The 16,948-nt window shown below is 39.4% G+C and overlaps 1 protein-coding gene across 6 annotated transcripts in view; it reads right to left on the minus strand.

Annotated features, from left to right (window-relative positions):
- Positions 1-16,948, minus strand: part of neto1l (neuropilin (NRP) and tolloid (TLL)-like 1, like) — a 73,208-nt gene that overhangs the window by 22,821 nt on the left and 33,439 nt on the right. For all 6 annotated transcript variants that reach the window (XR_009676622.1, XM_061064281.1, XM_061064279.1 and 3 more), the window contains exons 5-6: positions 2,498-2,539; positions 2,084-2,211 (exon numbers count right to left, since the gene is read on the minus strand). Coding sequence is in view for 5 of the 6 variants with exons in the window: in XM_061064281.1 (XP_060920264.1) it covers positions 2,084-2,211; positions 2,498-2,539 (170 nt within the window). In the remaining variant the exon portion in view is untranslated. The remainder of the gene's footprint in view (positions 1-2,083; positions 2,212-2,497; positions 2,540-16,948) is intronic.

Consider the following 16,948-nt stretch of genomic DNA (forward strand, 5'->3'; position numbering starts at 1 on the left):
TGAGTACTGATGATGGAGAGAATGGCTCCAGGTGGATGACGCAGTCTAATAGTTCCTGTGGCCTTGGGGCTTAAAAGAAACTGAATCTGAAGGACGTTTCTGAAGGGAAATAAGGGCGTGAGCAGGAAATCTGCGGGCGGAAGAAGATAAGAGCTAAGAAGCTGCTGCTGCCATGAATCACAGTCGCACCAAGATTATCAGCAGTTAATATCATAAGCCAGTGTGTGTGTGTGTGTGTACAGTACAAAACAAGAGCCTGCAGCATAGTGTGAAAAACATTGTGAAAACTACTATGAACCAGATTTCATCAGGGGCGGAAAAAAAGCTTAATAGCTTCCCTTGCCTCGACTTCTGTGTGACTTTAAAGGATGGTAGCCAAAGCAATGATGGATAACATCTTGTAACATGTTGAATTAGTGAGACTAATAGTGACACAGTTACGCTTACACTGCAGCTGCCTTGTCGCACACCTGGGAGAATGCAGACAGAAACTGCAGCAACAAAAACCTGTAGTGTTGTAATGATTTCATGTATTTACTTCTTTGTGCAAAACCTTTGGCTATTTGGGTTAATGGGAGCTTTGCTTATTTACCTATTTATATATTTTCCAAATGCGGAAAAGGTAAGATAAAGAGTATTAAAAATGCAAGCTTAAGCAGGGGTGTGTCCTCACATTTTTGACTCGGGTTGCCCAACTAACGCACTTGTTTTCCACTTAAATAGTAACAAAACATAAAAACATATATCTATGATGACCAACTCCTTTTAGAACAAGGACTAAGAAAGAAAATGAATTTCCAAAAGTCACTGAACAAAGTACCAGAAAACAAATGGGCTACATTGAATTCCCCAGAAAGATACTGGCAAGACTGTTGGAACACAGCCCAAGAAGTTGGTTTGACTTCAGTCCCGCCTCTGACTGAGCAGACAACAAATCAGAGTTAGATTCATGGAGTTGCCCCTTGGTTAGCCAATCAGATTTCAGGGGAGAAATGCTACCCCAGGTCAAGCCCCTGTCTTTAATTCATAAGAACTGTAATTGCAGGTATTTTACCTCACCATTTACATTTACAGTATTATACAGTATAATACTGTAAATGTGACGACTCCTCTAAAACCCCTACAGTGCAGTTTCTCTACTTGAATGAATTGTTATTATAACCATATATGTGCTGCCATTTTCTATTAAATCAAACCCAGCATGAGGAGCCAAACCTGTTTCATCAGCAGATTTACTGCAGTTATGGGACTGGTCTGTGTATGTGTGTATGAACGAGCAATATGGAGCCAAATGAGAAGTTATAGTGTTTGTATAATGTGGCCTTTTCCTGCACTGCTGCACTCAGGAAACTTTTAATCCTGTAGCATTAATGCAGCACAGGTACCTCTGGCAGATAAGGAAACCAGTCTTGTGTGTGTTTAGCAAAAGTGTGGATGTGTGTGGATGTATGCAGTATTTGTATATGCATGCAGCGCAGCGTGGAGAACAGCGGCTGGGGGAAACAAACACAGGCCGAAGCGGACCTCGGGGTCAAGCTGCATGGCAACACCATTTCATCAGCACCCCCTCTCTCTCTCTCTCTCTGTCTGGACGCTCTCTCTCTCTCCCTCTTTCTCTCCTTCTACCATCCCTCCATTCCTCCTGGCAACAGCTCGCTGATTAAAAAAAGTGTCTGACCCAAAATAAACCCGTCTGCGTGTCTGTCTGACCCCTCACCCCCCCCCTCCTCCAAGAACACACACTCACGTTGGGAAAGTGCTGACAGCTGCAGACAAACCCACATGAAACATCAAAGCTTTCTGATGCAACCACTGATCTTAATGCATGAGAGAAGGAACTCTGAATGGAGACAGCAAATTAACAAGAAAAAGAACTCAAAAGCTCAATGAAATTTCCAAAGACATGCACTATTTTCTTGCAGTATTTATGTTTCTTTTTGATTCTTGGTCTGACTTGGTAACTGCGTTAAGATGTAGTCAACCCAGCTGACAGGAACACAATTTTATTTGATTTCATGTGACATTTCAAAATTTGCCAGTAGATCTAACTGACAGCTACGTTAGTGCTGCTGGTGTCACTAACCTTGGAGCGCGGGGGAGCCCGGATGTACCACTTACAGTCGACGGCCTCTGTGGCGCCCGCCTTTCCGTCTCTGGTGATCTGATGGGACTCAACGATACCTTCTGGACCAACCATATCATACTGACAGGCTGAAACACATGGGAATGCATAAACACATGCACACACAATCACAGATATACAGTATGTGAACTCCACAAATACCACACAGGAACATACAACATACACATTTTTTTACAGCTAAAAGTCCAATTATATTCATGGAAACTGAAGAAAAACTGGAGGAAAAACAGTATGAGGATGAAAATGTTGGGATGAAAAGAGAATACTAAGAAAGATTGAAAACAAGTGAGACAAAAACATGAAGAGAGAAACGGAAGAAACAAAGGCAGAAAGAGAGAGAGCGAGTATACCTACAGGGTAGAGGCGGGGGGACTCCCAAGTCTGCAAAGTCCGGATCTGAGGAGAGAGCAGAAGAGAGGCGGGGGCATTCATTTTTAATACATGATTACAAAATCAGGATCCTCACAGAAACAAAAAACAACAAGGTGTAACAAAGCACCGAGGGAAATCCTCCAGAGAAAGCTAGAAACTGTTGCTCTCATGCTTCAATTATTTTGGAACCATTAAATCATTGACTACTTTCTTTTCTTTTCAGTCACTGAAAAGAAGTTGGTTGGAATGTAATGCGCCGCCAATGTAATCTTGTGTAACGCAAACAACTTAAAGTCATGAGGTACTGAGCATGAGATCATTTTTTTGGAAGCTTAGCTTATAAAACTCTATCCATCGCAAAGACTATTGCTAAAGAACAGAAAATGAAGAGCCAAATGATCTACAATTAATGTTCTGCAAGACCATTTACATAAGCAGAAACTTACTTCTTCCTTAGATATGGTAAATTAGATATGGTAAATTAATGTCAACTCCCTATTGCCCGCTTGGCCCAACCTGTAATTTTACTTTAGGCAGGGGTTGAATCTTTACCAAAAGAGATGGGAGACCATCTGTTACATTATCATTTCTAAAAAGCGTCCCGACGTAAGCGGAACTCTAGAAACAAACAAATAGACTGGCCATTTAATCTTTACAAGAACATTTAAAGGACCTAGGTCAAACTCTTGTGGAGTAGATGTTCTTCTGGGTTTCGTTCATTAATTCACATGCTTGTTAGAAGAAGTTTCAGCTTCATTTTACAGGGAAATTGAGAGTTTTATGAGTTTAATTATGTTCATTTTATGGGATTTGATACATTTTAGATTTAATGGGAACAGAAAAAGCAAAAATAAATTGCTTTTTGCCTACATTTTCTGAAAATCGTGTAGACCAGAGCCATTCAACTATATTGTTCAGGGGGCCAAATTTTCATCAAGCTAAGGACCCAGGGGCCAGACAAGCAAGCCCACCACAACAGTACACAGTTATAGGCTGCGAGCACAGGACCAAAGATGTTCTATTAAATTGGAGCGCTGTGCTGTTTTTAAAACTTTACTGCGGCAACCATGACAGTCATTCACAAGTTTTCCCCCCTGTTTATCAGTTATTACTTTTTTAATTGTAAATAGAACTGATCAGTGGGCCAGTCTGATGTCATCCGTAGGCCGGAGTGGCCCCTTGGCCGCTATTTGAATAGGTCTGGTGTAGACCAATTAAAGGTGTAAATATAATCCTGAATAAACCAAGAATAAAAACTACTTCATCAAGACAAACAAAGGCCAAACCTTTGTCAGCCAAATAAGGGAAAGGGTTGAAGTGTTCTCAGTCAAAATGAAAAGGTTTTAAAACGTTTTTCTGTATAATATTGCAATACATTACATCAACAGGCCCGTCCATGGTGAGGTGTGTTACCTCGTCTTGCTAGTGAAACATCACAGTCTTGACTTTTATCCCTAAAGACTCAACATCACTCCTCAGACGACTTCACACAAGACAGAAATTAACTCTCGAACATTTTCTACTGTCTTGTTTTTTTCACATCATCACCTCTGTGTGTGATGTTTATGTGCTTTTTCAACCAAACTCCAGCAGAATTTATGATTAACTACAGACTTAAATGACTTTGACATGTAGTTGATTTGAAATAAAAATAGGATTTTACCAAGACAAAGGAAAAATGTATCATTGAGATCTCCTGTCACTTATTAAAGACTTGTTTGACATAGTCAGGACTCACTTGTGTACTTGACAAAAGGGAAATTATAATGAAAGCTATTAAAGTAGTCATATGACTGTTATTCTTGGACTAATTTCTATATTGAAGTTTCACTCTAATAGCACATCATGTCACCTTGTCGCCATGACACATGGCATTGTGTTTGAAACGAAAAAGAAACCTCCACAGCTTTCAGTTGATTCAAACATTTCCACAGAAGATGTGCTTTCAGAGAGACGCTGTTAGTTGTGAGCTGTATTCATTTTAAGGACAAAACCTGTGGAAAATAGGGAAACACAAAAAAGGATTCCCATTAAATCTGATTGTTCCTCGCCAGAATGAGACATGGCGACCGCTGGCTGAGCTCAGTTTAGAAAATGAGCCCTGATTGCACAGCAGGAACACCTTGCCTAAATGTCAGCGTTTTTGTCTGTATGTGTGCCCTAATTTTTCTGTCTAGACATGAGTCAGAGCTTCAGTGTTGGAGCACACTTGAAGAGCAAGTCCCATATATATATATATATATATATATACATGGCAATGCTTCATGCCTGGTGACAGAACACTACATGGAAAAAAATGAATGAAATCAAATATTGGGGGAGGGAAGATGGGTTTGAAGATGAAACTTGTTGAATCAAATCTGGCCGGATTCAAGACATTTTCAAGAAGGGATCCAGAAGACACAAGCCTCCACATATTGGTTAAAAAATGTATCCCATTAAATTCCTGGGACAAATATATTTATGAGGCAAAAATCACTTTATCCTTGGTGCTTTCACTATACCAACAGAGACATAGTGAAGCAATTGTGTGAACACAAAAGAAATTCAAAAGTGGTACTTCTACTTAAAAGCTCCTCCTGAAGCTTTTACTTCAGTTCCCTTGTGATTTCTTCCAACTAACTTTTAAATGAGCAGAACTTGAATGGAGTATGCCATGCATTTAAAAAAAAACAAAAAAACAAGTGGTTTCTTTGGCCTTGGACATCAAAAGGAAAGTGAGCAACTCTATTTTGTCTTTCTTGGAAGCAATGGCCTGCTTTACCATTCACACAAAACCGCCCACATGGCCACTCTCCATGTAGAGAGCTGCTGAGTCGTGTACTTCAAAGCAGTAAGGGAATGTTTCTTTCAATAGCAAAACGCAGACATCTATTGGTTGGATTAGCTCGAATCGAACCGAAGCGTCCCAGCCTCTTTTTTGAATGCAGGCAAAAGTTGAGACAATAATGTTTTCACTCGCTGCAAATACAACATGAGTGTCTTTGTACTAACACATTTAACTTGTTTTTTGGGCCATCGTGCCTTCATTGGCTAGGACCGCTGAAGAGAAACAGGAAATGTTGGGACATGGAGCAAAGAGCAAAGGGTCAATATCTAACACACATCCGCTGCAACTAGGACTTTCACCTCTGTACATTGGGCATGCGACATAACCGCTAGGCTATCAGCACTCCCGATTACCAATTCTGTTAAATCTCAAGTACTCGCTAGTCATAAGGCTCAAGTCCGAGTGAAGTCACGAGTCATTGGTGGTGTAAGCCCTTTATGATAATGTCAAGTCGAGTCCAAAGTCTTCCAATCTGTGAGTCAAAATCAAGTGACTCGAGTCCACACCTCTGGTTCTTGGTTTGTTTTGCCTGTTGCCAAATCCATGCTAGCTTTTTCAAGTCTTTATGCTGACATAAGCTAACAATCTTCTGGCTCTGCTGTCTTTATTAATATAGAGAGAAGAATAGTAGCCTATATATTTCACAAACATTGTAAAAACCCATATTTTTGAACTATTCTTTTGACTTGATTTACTTATACCTCCTACATAAGCCTCCCTCTTCATTATCCATGCTGGATAACATGACGACATGCTGCCTTCCACATGATGTTTAGGTACTTATAGAGAGCAGGTAGGTAGGCAGGCAGAAAAGCAGACAGGAACGAGGGATGAGATCCAATCGAAGTGGAAGACAGTTAATGAAACAGTGACCTTCAGGTCATCTGTGCTGGTTGTTCCAGAGATTTATTATTGGGCTTTGGCATCACTTAACCTACAACAATCACAAGGCCAGGCAACCTCAAAGGAATAGAAGCATGATGGTCGCATGCCCACACACACACACACACACTCCCACACACACTCACAAGGACACTTCTCGTCCTATTCTTAAGATAGCAACAAAGGTTCCACTAAGACACAGCCATGCCTATAAATGCTTCTCATGTGACCCATGACCTTTTAAGACTCTGGCTCCTGAATTTCAATCAGGTGAGTTCCATCCCCGCCGCTATCAATCAACTCCTCTCCTACGCTGCCCTCCTTGATTATTCGATTCAATCAATTACATGGATTGATAAAATGATTGATGAACTACAAAAAAAGCGTATGTACTCTTTCCACAGTGTGTGATTTAATCCTGTTAAATTTATAAGCCTGATGCCTAGGCTCGGTCACGTTGGGTAATATTTGATTACAGAGGTGAAACTTCAAAAGTATCACTATGTATTGCGTCACTGAATAATAATTACCAGGGTGAATTCACCGAGGTAAATCATAGCTCACTGTATACGTTCTGACATGAGGAGTATGTGTCTTTTGTGCTGTCATTTTATTCACACTGCAGCTTCTTTACAATGCCTCTGCCTGGGTGAACTGAATTCAGAGCAAATCCTCACATGGCCACACCCTCTCCTCTTCTTATAAAGCGCCAGTAAGTGAGTAATCTTCTGGGGCTTTACTGTATTTACCCTTTGCAACACAGAAAATGTTCACTTTAAAGCCCGCGACGCAGACTTTAAGTCGCCCTGCAGCTCTGCACATACACATATTGAGCTCCTCAAAGAGCAAAACACTGCCATCGTCTTACAACTACTAATCCTGACAGAAAATGACACTTACACCAAATGCACAGCGGTTGCACACCTGAATGAAAAAAAAAAAGACAAACCCAGAGATTTATAGACACTGTCGAATATACAGATTAAAGATGCAATTTCTCCAATAACCACACACAAGCAGCTCGCTAATGCCGGCAAAACATTTGCTAATCACATTCTTTTAAAAATGTGTTTGCAATAGTTGCTGTGCTGCACTGGTAATTCAGTCTGGCAGCCACCAACATTAGAATTTAATTCTCGTAAAAAATCTGAATCAAATGTTGAGTTGGTCCTGATTAGCCCCTTTAGGCTCTTTAGTGAGAAACATCCTTTATTGGAAAAACAAAGACAACACAAAATAATGAAACACACCATTACAGAAGTGTTAAGAGATATACACGTTCAGTAATGTACAATCCCACATGTATAGCTCTTCATAATAGGCACAACGTATGTTTTATTAATGATACAATAAGTTCTCATTTGGTATTGAACATCAGGCTCTATTGCTACACATCCCTTCAGTATTCACGGCTGAGCCAAATGTATGTAAAACAGTATGAATGAGGTTCATAGTTATCAGTGTGTGGCAATATTCCAGCAACCAAAGGGAGTTCACACACACTCACACACACTCATACACAACCACGCATACATGAGCAGCCCACACACAGAAAACCCAATTTCCCAGTGGCCTCATTTCCTCTCAGCTGCTCAGTGGTGACATTTAAATAAGCATCTGATTAATAATCTCTGCTAAAGTGGTTGATCAAGCTAATGAATGGCTGCCATTAATCACACCATGCACAACTGTAGATGGATGTGGAGAGGCAGGCAGAAGAATAAGTCGAAAAAGAAATTGAAAGAAAAAGGAAGATTTTTTTCCCCACAGTTTTGATTACTTCCAGCCCTTTCAATCATAGCTAAAGAACAATTTTGGCAGGGATGATTGTCTCTTTCATACTTGCACAGTCTCCTATATTGACTGTGTGTGTGTGCAGTTTTCAATCTAACAACTCACCCAACTTCAACTCCAAAACAAACCTACATGTTACATACTGGACTATACAAAGAAACAAAAATCTCTCTCTATATATTTTTTGTAAGCATATATATATATATATTAAAAAAAAAAAACTTTTGACCAAACGGTGCAGTAAAGATTAGCTTTAAAGCTAATATCCCCTCATCAGGGCTTTGTTGACCCTGCGGATGACAGCCGGACTACACAGGACAGTAGCAGTGAAACGAGGAGGCCACAGGATCTGCTGAGGACTGATAGGATTCACCACACCCTGGGTGTCATGGCCAGTGAGCTGGGTCTGTGCCCTGAACAGCGATTAGCAGCAATGTGTACCCTAATGTCACGCCATGACCAATACCGGCTTCACACCAACAACACTGCTAAGAACTCCACTGGACTAGACTGTCGGGAAAAGAGGGAAAGAAGAGGCGTTTTGACATGACTTACAATTCTATTATTTATCCAAGGGAAGCTTAGCTTACTTGCTTTGCATTCATACAGGCATTAACATATCCTGCCCTTGACCTGTATTCATCAAAGTAGCCAACAACGCTAAATGCAAAATATGGTCTGTGACTGGGAAACCTTGGAGAAAAAAACTACTAATAAATCCCAACACCAATCCCAAACATCGATGGTCCAAGTGCCCTTGAGCAAAGATTTAACCCCAATAATGTTTGGTAATGTTCAGTAAAGCATTCTTTATTCTGAGCACACAGGATGGACGGTCACAGCATTTCAGAGGCATATAGATTACAGAACTGTGTGATCTCTGCCCTTGTGTGTGAACTGATGATTCATGTGATACATTATTGATCTCCATAAGGGAAGCAGGAGAAGAAAATGCTCCGGATACAGAGAGGGATACAGTGTCTTGGTCAAGGACAGATCAGCAAGTGAAGCACATGACTCTCAGGGTCGTAACGTTCATCAACAACGGCAACTATCTTCGAGATTTTATGATTTTAATGGATTAAACATGATAAAGTTAGATCATTTTTTTAGTGAGCCTTTTTTAAAATTTGTGTCCAGTTTGGTTCAGTGATGTTTGGATTTCATCAACCATTTATCTGTAAGGCTACCAAGCTATTTCAGCTCTTTAGCTATTATGGTTGAATTTAACTAATGCCTTTGTCCAAAGTGACACACATCTGAGAGTATGAACAACACAAGCAAGGACCTATAAAGGAGGACACAACATCAGTAAGTGCCAACAAACCGCTTCAATGCAGGAAGTGGACTGAACCCATCACAGGGTTTAATGGATTTTTCTTTTCTAATCATCCACAACATCAACAGCCTCATCATCCATATCATCATCATCATGAATATCCCTATCAATACAATCCTTACTATGTTATTAATATCATCAACATCAGTAGCATGTTGAGATTTGTTTCAGCTTAAACTTTCAACCATTAACCGTGGTGAATACCTTGATGAATATTACTTTTTGCATACACTTAAATCTTAAGGACTTCTGTTATCTTACAAGTTTAACCATTTAACTGTAAGCTTCAGCCAACAATCTCAACTCTTTCAAAATGACTTTTAACGCTTTCACAATGACAATTTAATCCTCCATCCACTTTTACCCAACAATTGTAACCATCAAATTTCTAGTCAGTTACAATTTCATCCATTTAACTTTTAGCTTAAAATACTTTCCATGACTGTTATGTGTTTTTAGGCCAGAGATTTGGTTTATCCATTACTCTCAGCTCACAATTTCAAGAATAGAGCTGGAACCTAAAACATTTGAACTCTTATCCATTACTTTTTAAGCTAACAATTTCCATTATTTTTCCATAACATTTCAGATAATGCTAACGGTTGAAACATGTCTTTTATCTTAGTATTTTTAACCATTGCTTTTAGCTTGCACTTTTACCAATTTATTAGTTATATTTAGCCAACATTTGTGCTAGCCAATGGCTTTTTATTGCATTTACTTGCCTTATTATAACAGTATATTTCACTCTAGAACATTTCCACACATACGACACATCGTTTTTTCATTGGCGCAGAAAAAAATAATCAATCTTGGAAAGGGAGCATTATATGGCAATAGAAAAACTAATGGATTTGTATCGTCTTTGATTTGATTGTATTTTTCTCATTAACTTCTTAAATAAGTTTTGTTTCTTCCATTGACTAAAATGTCACTATTTTCTACAGTCCATTGAGCATTTTGACATTGAAGGAGAAAAGTGCTTATTTTAATCAATCTGCTCATCCACTCTGTCTACATATCTGTCTAAATGTTGTTCATGGAGCACTTCTACCTTGAGAGTTTGGTGCAAACATCTTTACTCTCACTGAGTATGCCACATACAATAAAATTTTCCATCAAGATCTTTGGTTTGAGAGGACTGCTGGGAATTCAGTCACCATAGGAGTCTTGCTTTATTCTGCACCCTCGTTCAAATTGAAGTATTTGAGAGACTTGTTTTTTTGGGCTGTGTGTGTAGCTTTATGTGTGTGTGGCTCATTCATTGGTCAAAAGCTGTTAACTGCTCTTCTCCTTCTCTCCTCCTTCCTCCTTCCCAGATGCCCCTGGGAAACAATGACAAGGACACAAGGCTGATCCTCGACAGCTGCTACTCCATCACCAAGTAAACAATGTCCCCAATCCCTTGTGCTTGTGTGTTTGTTTGGAATTCTTCAAGAGTGGTATTTGATGTTTGTGTAATTCACTAATGAGTTAATTTTAACATTGTATGTATGTTCATGTAACTGATAAATGAAGTTACAATACTCCAGTAGATTTGTTTTGTTCCTTTCTTTGCATTTTTACAAATCAAAACGCAAAAATGACGAGATTATGTGTTAAAAGAACTTGAAATCTGAGCTTCTTGTAATTGTGGTCTCTGTTGTTTCAGTCATCAGACTTTTTTGGTTGAAAAATTTGACTGCACGAAATCTTATGAATGAGATGACCTTTTGTTAATGCTGACGACTATAGTTTTGAAATGTATTGCATTTTCACATTAAGGGTACCTGACGACTGTTTTGATTTAATGTCTTTATGAATCACCGCCAATTACAGTAACTACTAGCTAGCTACTTTTAAAAAACAACAAACATTAGCAGTTAGCCACTTTTTTCTTTCTTTAACAAATGTTGTTCGTTAGGAAGGGGCTGAAAGCTAATGTAACAGTTTTGTAGTTTCTAAAAGTACATTAGGAAAGGTATTCATTCTTAGCTGACGTAGTGTTAGCCAACGTAGTGTTAGCTATAACGTAAATATGAGCTAGGAAGTGGCTGATGCTTATAAGCTGTTTTCTAACTGTAGCTAATGGGTTATCAGATGTGTTCTATTTGACATATGGATCAATGTCGCTCCGAATTTTAACTTAAATCGTCTTTACAGTTTTCTCAAATCTAAATTAGAAGTCAAATTATAACAACTTGCTAGATTCCCTTCATTCCTTTGAATGGAGGACAGCAGTACAACATTATGATAGCATGTGGGCACCCACCCTGATGGATGTCAGAGATCAGCGTTAGTGGTAAATGTGATAAGTGAAGCAACCAGGTTGACAAGAAAGAAACATAGGTGGAATATTTGTTCTGCAGGATCGATTTTGAAACTGTTCATTCTGTGTCAAACATCTTTCTTGTAGCTCAGGACTAAATTGGTTGAATATTTTAACACAGCTACACCTCTGGTAAAGTAGATGCTGCTGCTGTGATTTCAGGCAAATTTGATGTGAATGATGTTGCAACTTTGTCAATGCTGAGTGTACGTTTTATATACCGTGCTTCAATTTTGTATGGGTGTTACTTTTGTGTGTTTTTTTTATTAGTGTGTGATTGTGTGTGTAAGGTGAGTTGATGGCTGAGGGGGAGAACCTATCCCTGATGGAGCACTTAGTTGTCCCTGGGCATCACAGGTGTTTCTATCTAAGCGTCGCCCCAATGACAGACACATTCCATCCAGGTTCCATTTGAGCAACCATGCAATAAATCAACACAACATCGCCTCTCTGCCGCTCATTACTGCACGCAGAGCACCTGAGAGGCAGGAAAAGAAAGAGAGCGAGGGAAACAATGACATAAAGGGACAGAGCGCGGACAGTTCTGCTGATCTGCAAACAATGCGTCTGCAAAAAAAAAAAAAGAAGGTAATTTGAGATTCTGATTGCTTTCTTGAGATACTGTTTCATTTCACTGTCATCGAATTATGAGAGGTAGCAGGCTCCTTTTTCAATTTCCACCGCCGCTCTGCATCTGTTCCAGCAGGGCCCAGGGGGGAATCAATGGCTCATGGACTTTTCTACGCCAACAACAGGCTACAATTTGACCCAGTAGGGTGATAAACTGCAGTCAAACTCACTTTATCTAGTGGACAATTCAAACACAAGTGGATTTAGAGGAGGAACGCAGAAAAAATAGCTTACCACATTTGCACAGTAATAGTCAGCAAAACATGGTTTAGGATTAGAAATAATGCGATTTCAAGGTGGAATTGAATGGAATATTAGCCTTTAAATAAACACTTCATCAGTGAGCAGAGTGTGTGGAGGGAAAGCATTTAAAGCTGTGTTTGTGAGAAGAGATGGCGTCTGACAGAGGCAGAGGGAGGGATTATGACAGAGAGATTAAGAAAGAGAGAGAAAGTAAGAGGCAGATGGAGATTTTGGACACATGCTCCATATTTTCTTAAACTTTTACCATTTCTAAAGTGATTGACAAATTGTTGAAAAAGAACCTTAATAGGATTTACAGCTGCATTAAGAATATTAAACCAGCAGTGCAGCTGTGTAGCACAACAAGAGCTCTAAAGGGAACAGGTCATTAGACCAGAGGCACTGCAAGCTATAAAACCTACAACAATCACAACTGTCAGCAGTGCTGAATACATTTTCAACATTCGTGTTCCCTTTGAGAACATAATCCTTACAACACATCAGCTACTACAACAGCAACTGAAGCAATGCTGACAGTATGCATTGCTAGCACACATGCGGGGGCATTTACACAATGACAACTTTCCTTTAAAGAGTAATCTAAGAGAGACCTTGAACATTGAGCATTTGGGAATAAAGCAAACGTTCCCGCAAAACTCTCTTATTCCGTTATTTCGCACAAGTGGTGTCAAAATGAATCAGTATTCTAAATGTGTGTTTAAGATCAGAAGAAAATTAGTAAATTTTAATAATAATTTTACAATCAATAGTAACAAGGGGAACTTCACTGATTCAGAGTCAGTTTATACAGTAAGTTGTATGGAGCACTCCTCAGCTGTGAAAAAGTTAGATAATGTTCTCTGCGGCTCTGAAGGGAGCTTAATCAAGTATGAGTTAATGACCCTGGGTTATGTCACCAGGGTAATCTTAACTTGATCTTTATTTATATATTTATGTGCTTAAGGCCTGTCTTGCACACAAACATGGGGGCGCAGGTTTGATGGTCCATTATTAAAAGTACACTACCGGTCCAAAGTTTTGACACACCTGATTAAAAAGCATGCTATTTTCTTAAAGACATTTTCATCTAAAGACTTACGCTTAAATGTTTGACATGTCTTTCTTATATAAATAGAAATAGTGGGGCGCTGGTGGCACAGTGGTTAGTGCGCGCACCCCATGTGTGGAGGCTGTAGTCCTTCAAGCGGGCGGCCCAGGTTCAAATCCGGCCTGTGGCTCCTTTCCCGCATGTCTCTCTCCCTGATTTCTGACTCTATCCACTGTCCTCTCTCTACAATAAAGGCACAAAAAGCCCCAAAATAAATCTTTAAAAAAAAAATAGAAATAGATAGGTCTGCCCTAGATACAGATTACAGTATCTATAATAATATATTGTACTGTATTATTGATAATACTGTCACTGTTGTGTGTCCAAACTTTTGACCGGTAGTGTATATAAAAAATCACACCATGAGAGCATGACTGAGACAAAAAAAGTAAGGTTGTTGGCCAGAAAGCTAAAACGACAGCTTATGGACAAATGTGGAGAACAGTATAAGTGGGTTTGTAACTAAAAATGACCAGTGTACAGTGACTAACCGGCAATAGTCGAAAAGTAAGGAAAAATTCAAGAAACAAAAATCAAAATTGAGCAGAATTTATTTTGAGTTGAGGGGAAACATATCTTGTGCAGTCATTGTTTTTAAACTGTATCATGTTTCAGACGGAGTGGGATCACAGTGTCTGTGGGTAAATGATAGGAAATCGGTTTGCCGGGTGTTTGGCGTATAGCAGTGAACACAACATCAGCCTCTTTTCAGGTTAACGTTCACATCTCTATGCTGTATGTGGTTATGCATTGCACGGGTCAGTAAGACGGTATAACCTCACTCAGCCTTAATTTATCTCTCTCTCCATTTTCTGGATCAAAACACTGCCAAACTAGGCAGATCCTACAAGATGCAATTTGTTTACTGTGCTGGTTTACATCCAGGCAGTAGAGCAAGGAGAGAAGGCCAAATGACCTGGGCTACAGCTAGTCTGTAACTACAGCCCCGGCTAGTGGTGGGTGGCTGCATTACAGCTTGAGCACAACATTTGACCGGCACTGAAGGTCAAGGTATAAAAATATAAATAATTTGCTTCACAGAATAGTAATTCCGGTGTAGAATAGCAAAAGGTACAACGTATAATCATTTAGTCGGCAAGTTGCGCAAATCCCAACAATCGTTGACATAAATATTTACTATAGTCAAGTCAACACTGGCAGCAACTGGATCTATATCACACTACATCAGAATCGAGCTACTATTTCATGTTTAGTTTGCAGTTGGAAAACTAAAAGGTCAAAGTTCTGAAAGTTTCAGCAGCCTTAGTCTCCCGAGCTCAAAATCCTACAGCCTATACCTTAAACTATAACTTTTCCCCAACACGATTAACTGTGGCGACACTTCTTAATGATTTTTTTTTCCTCTAATGGCTAACAACTAACAACCCTTTCTGCAGACACATCAGCAAGCGGCTGCTCTCTCTTGTCACCAAGGAGATGCAGCTTCTATTTTATACCCCATTGGCCTCTCTGACCACACAAACACTGCAGGTAACCAGGAACAGTGAGCGTGTCATGGGGGAAAGATGAAGTGAAGTTGCTGGACCTTGACGCACACAAACCCACAAGCTTCGATCTTCTGTCTCCTTTACTTTGACCTCTGTCTGCTGGGAAAAAGCAGGTGTTAAATTGGCTGAATAGGAAGGGAAATATTCAGTGTGCTGGGCTTCTTGTGTTAGGCCTGACTGAACCGCTCTATTCACTGAGCCCAGAGGATAATCCATGCAGGACTGGTGTGCAGAAACAGCAGCCCTGTGATGGCAAATAAGACCGCTCTCCTTTTGATCAAACTGAACATGATTAACTTCCTCCTATACATACAGAGTTTTTACTGTGTCTTCATGAAGATTAAACTAGGTATGATCTGTTTGAATTGGATTAGTCAAATTAATTTCCTCTCTGAACTCACTGTTCTGGGACTAAACTTTATGACATTGTCTTTCTCTTACCACCCCTGACTCTCTCTGCAGTCTATTTCCAGAAACACTTAAGCCTGCTAAATTTAGCCTCCCAATCCTGATTGTGCATTAAGGCCGAAAATATTTATGACAGTCAGCAAATTATTCTTGGAGGGACTTCTCGACAGAGTGACTGGCTGTAAACTGCAAAATCTGGCTTCACACCAACGGTAACTCTCTTTCCACTGGATGATAAGAAAATGAAGTTAACTTTTAAATCAAATTCCACAGAAAATGTCACTCTAAGTAGAAAATTGTGTGAAATTACAACAAGGTAATAATCCTCGAGAGTTGGTTAAACTTAGTGAATGCAAACACCCAGGCTGATTGTTTCCTTACTGAATGGAATATTTCCAAGCCTTGGCCATTACACCCAAATAAGCAAATGCAATCAACCAGAGAAACATAGAGGGAGGGGTGAGCAGTTGGGTGTTACTGCAGTCACATATTAACAGGAATTAAATCTGTATTTGCACACTGAAAACTGCATTTACACTTCCGATTTGACTGTTTCACACAAATCTCAGCGGAGCAGACAGGAAAGCTAATGGAGGGTGACCAGTGTTGGATGTCTGTGCCATTGTTTGGGAACACTGAAACAGCAGAAATGTTTTAACACTGAAATGAAGAGGGGTGCTACTCAAGTATTTCAGTACTATTATGTATACAGTATGTTGTTCATTTGAATGGATAAAACAGGCAGCAGGTCTTTGACACAAGAATTAATCTTTTGGCATGAATACATGATACTGATGATTTCACATTATTTTAGATCCTCCTCCAAGCCATTGCAAGCATGCATTCTTAATATCAATTAATATCACTATGAAAAGAAGAAGCTTCCCCAAGAGGACCTGTTGGGAAATCCTACTTATGTTGCCCAAAAAGTTCAAAATAAAAGTCTTCCACAGCATTTAGTACTGATTGTAATCTTAATGAACTTACAGTGGATCACGACAGGTCAGAATGTTCAGTCAATTCCTTTATCATAGTGATCCTCTAGTCTAAACGCTCAGCACTCCTGTGTTTTTAAAGTCATATTCATGACTACTTTCGTCTACTTAGACATCCCTCTTGATTACACTAGGTGCCAATAATCAATGGCATGGCATTAAGATATCACCACTTCGAATACATTAAACACCTAAATGCAGACATCCATGTAAAATTACAGTTATTTCAAATACCAACATCTGTTGTTTGAAATAAGAATTGAATGTTTATTCAGTTTGTTTTTTATGTGTCTGCAAGCTACAGAATGCGTCGTGTTCATACATTTTTTACAAGAAGTTAGAAATAAAGAAAGTATATTTTCAAGAAAACCACATAAACGCTCCTGCA

The sequence above is a fragment of the Labrus mixtus genome, chromosome 19, assembly GCF_963584025.1.
Source record: "Labrus mixtus chromosome 19, fLabMix1.1, whole genome shotgun sequence".
Lineage (NCBI taxonomy): Eukaryota > Metazoa > Chordata > Actinopteri > Labriformes > Labridae > Labrus > Labrus mixtus.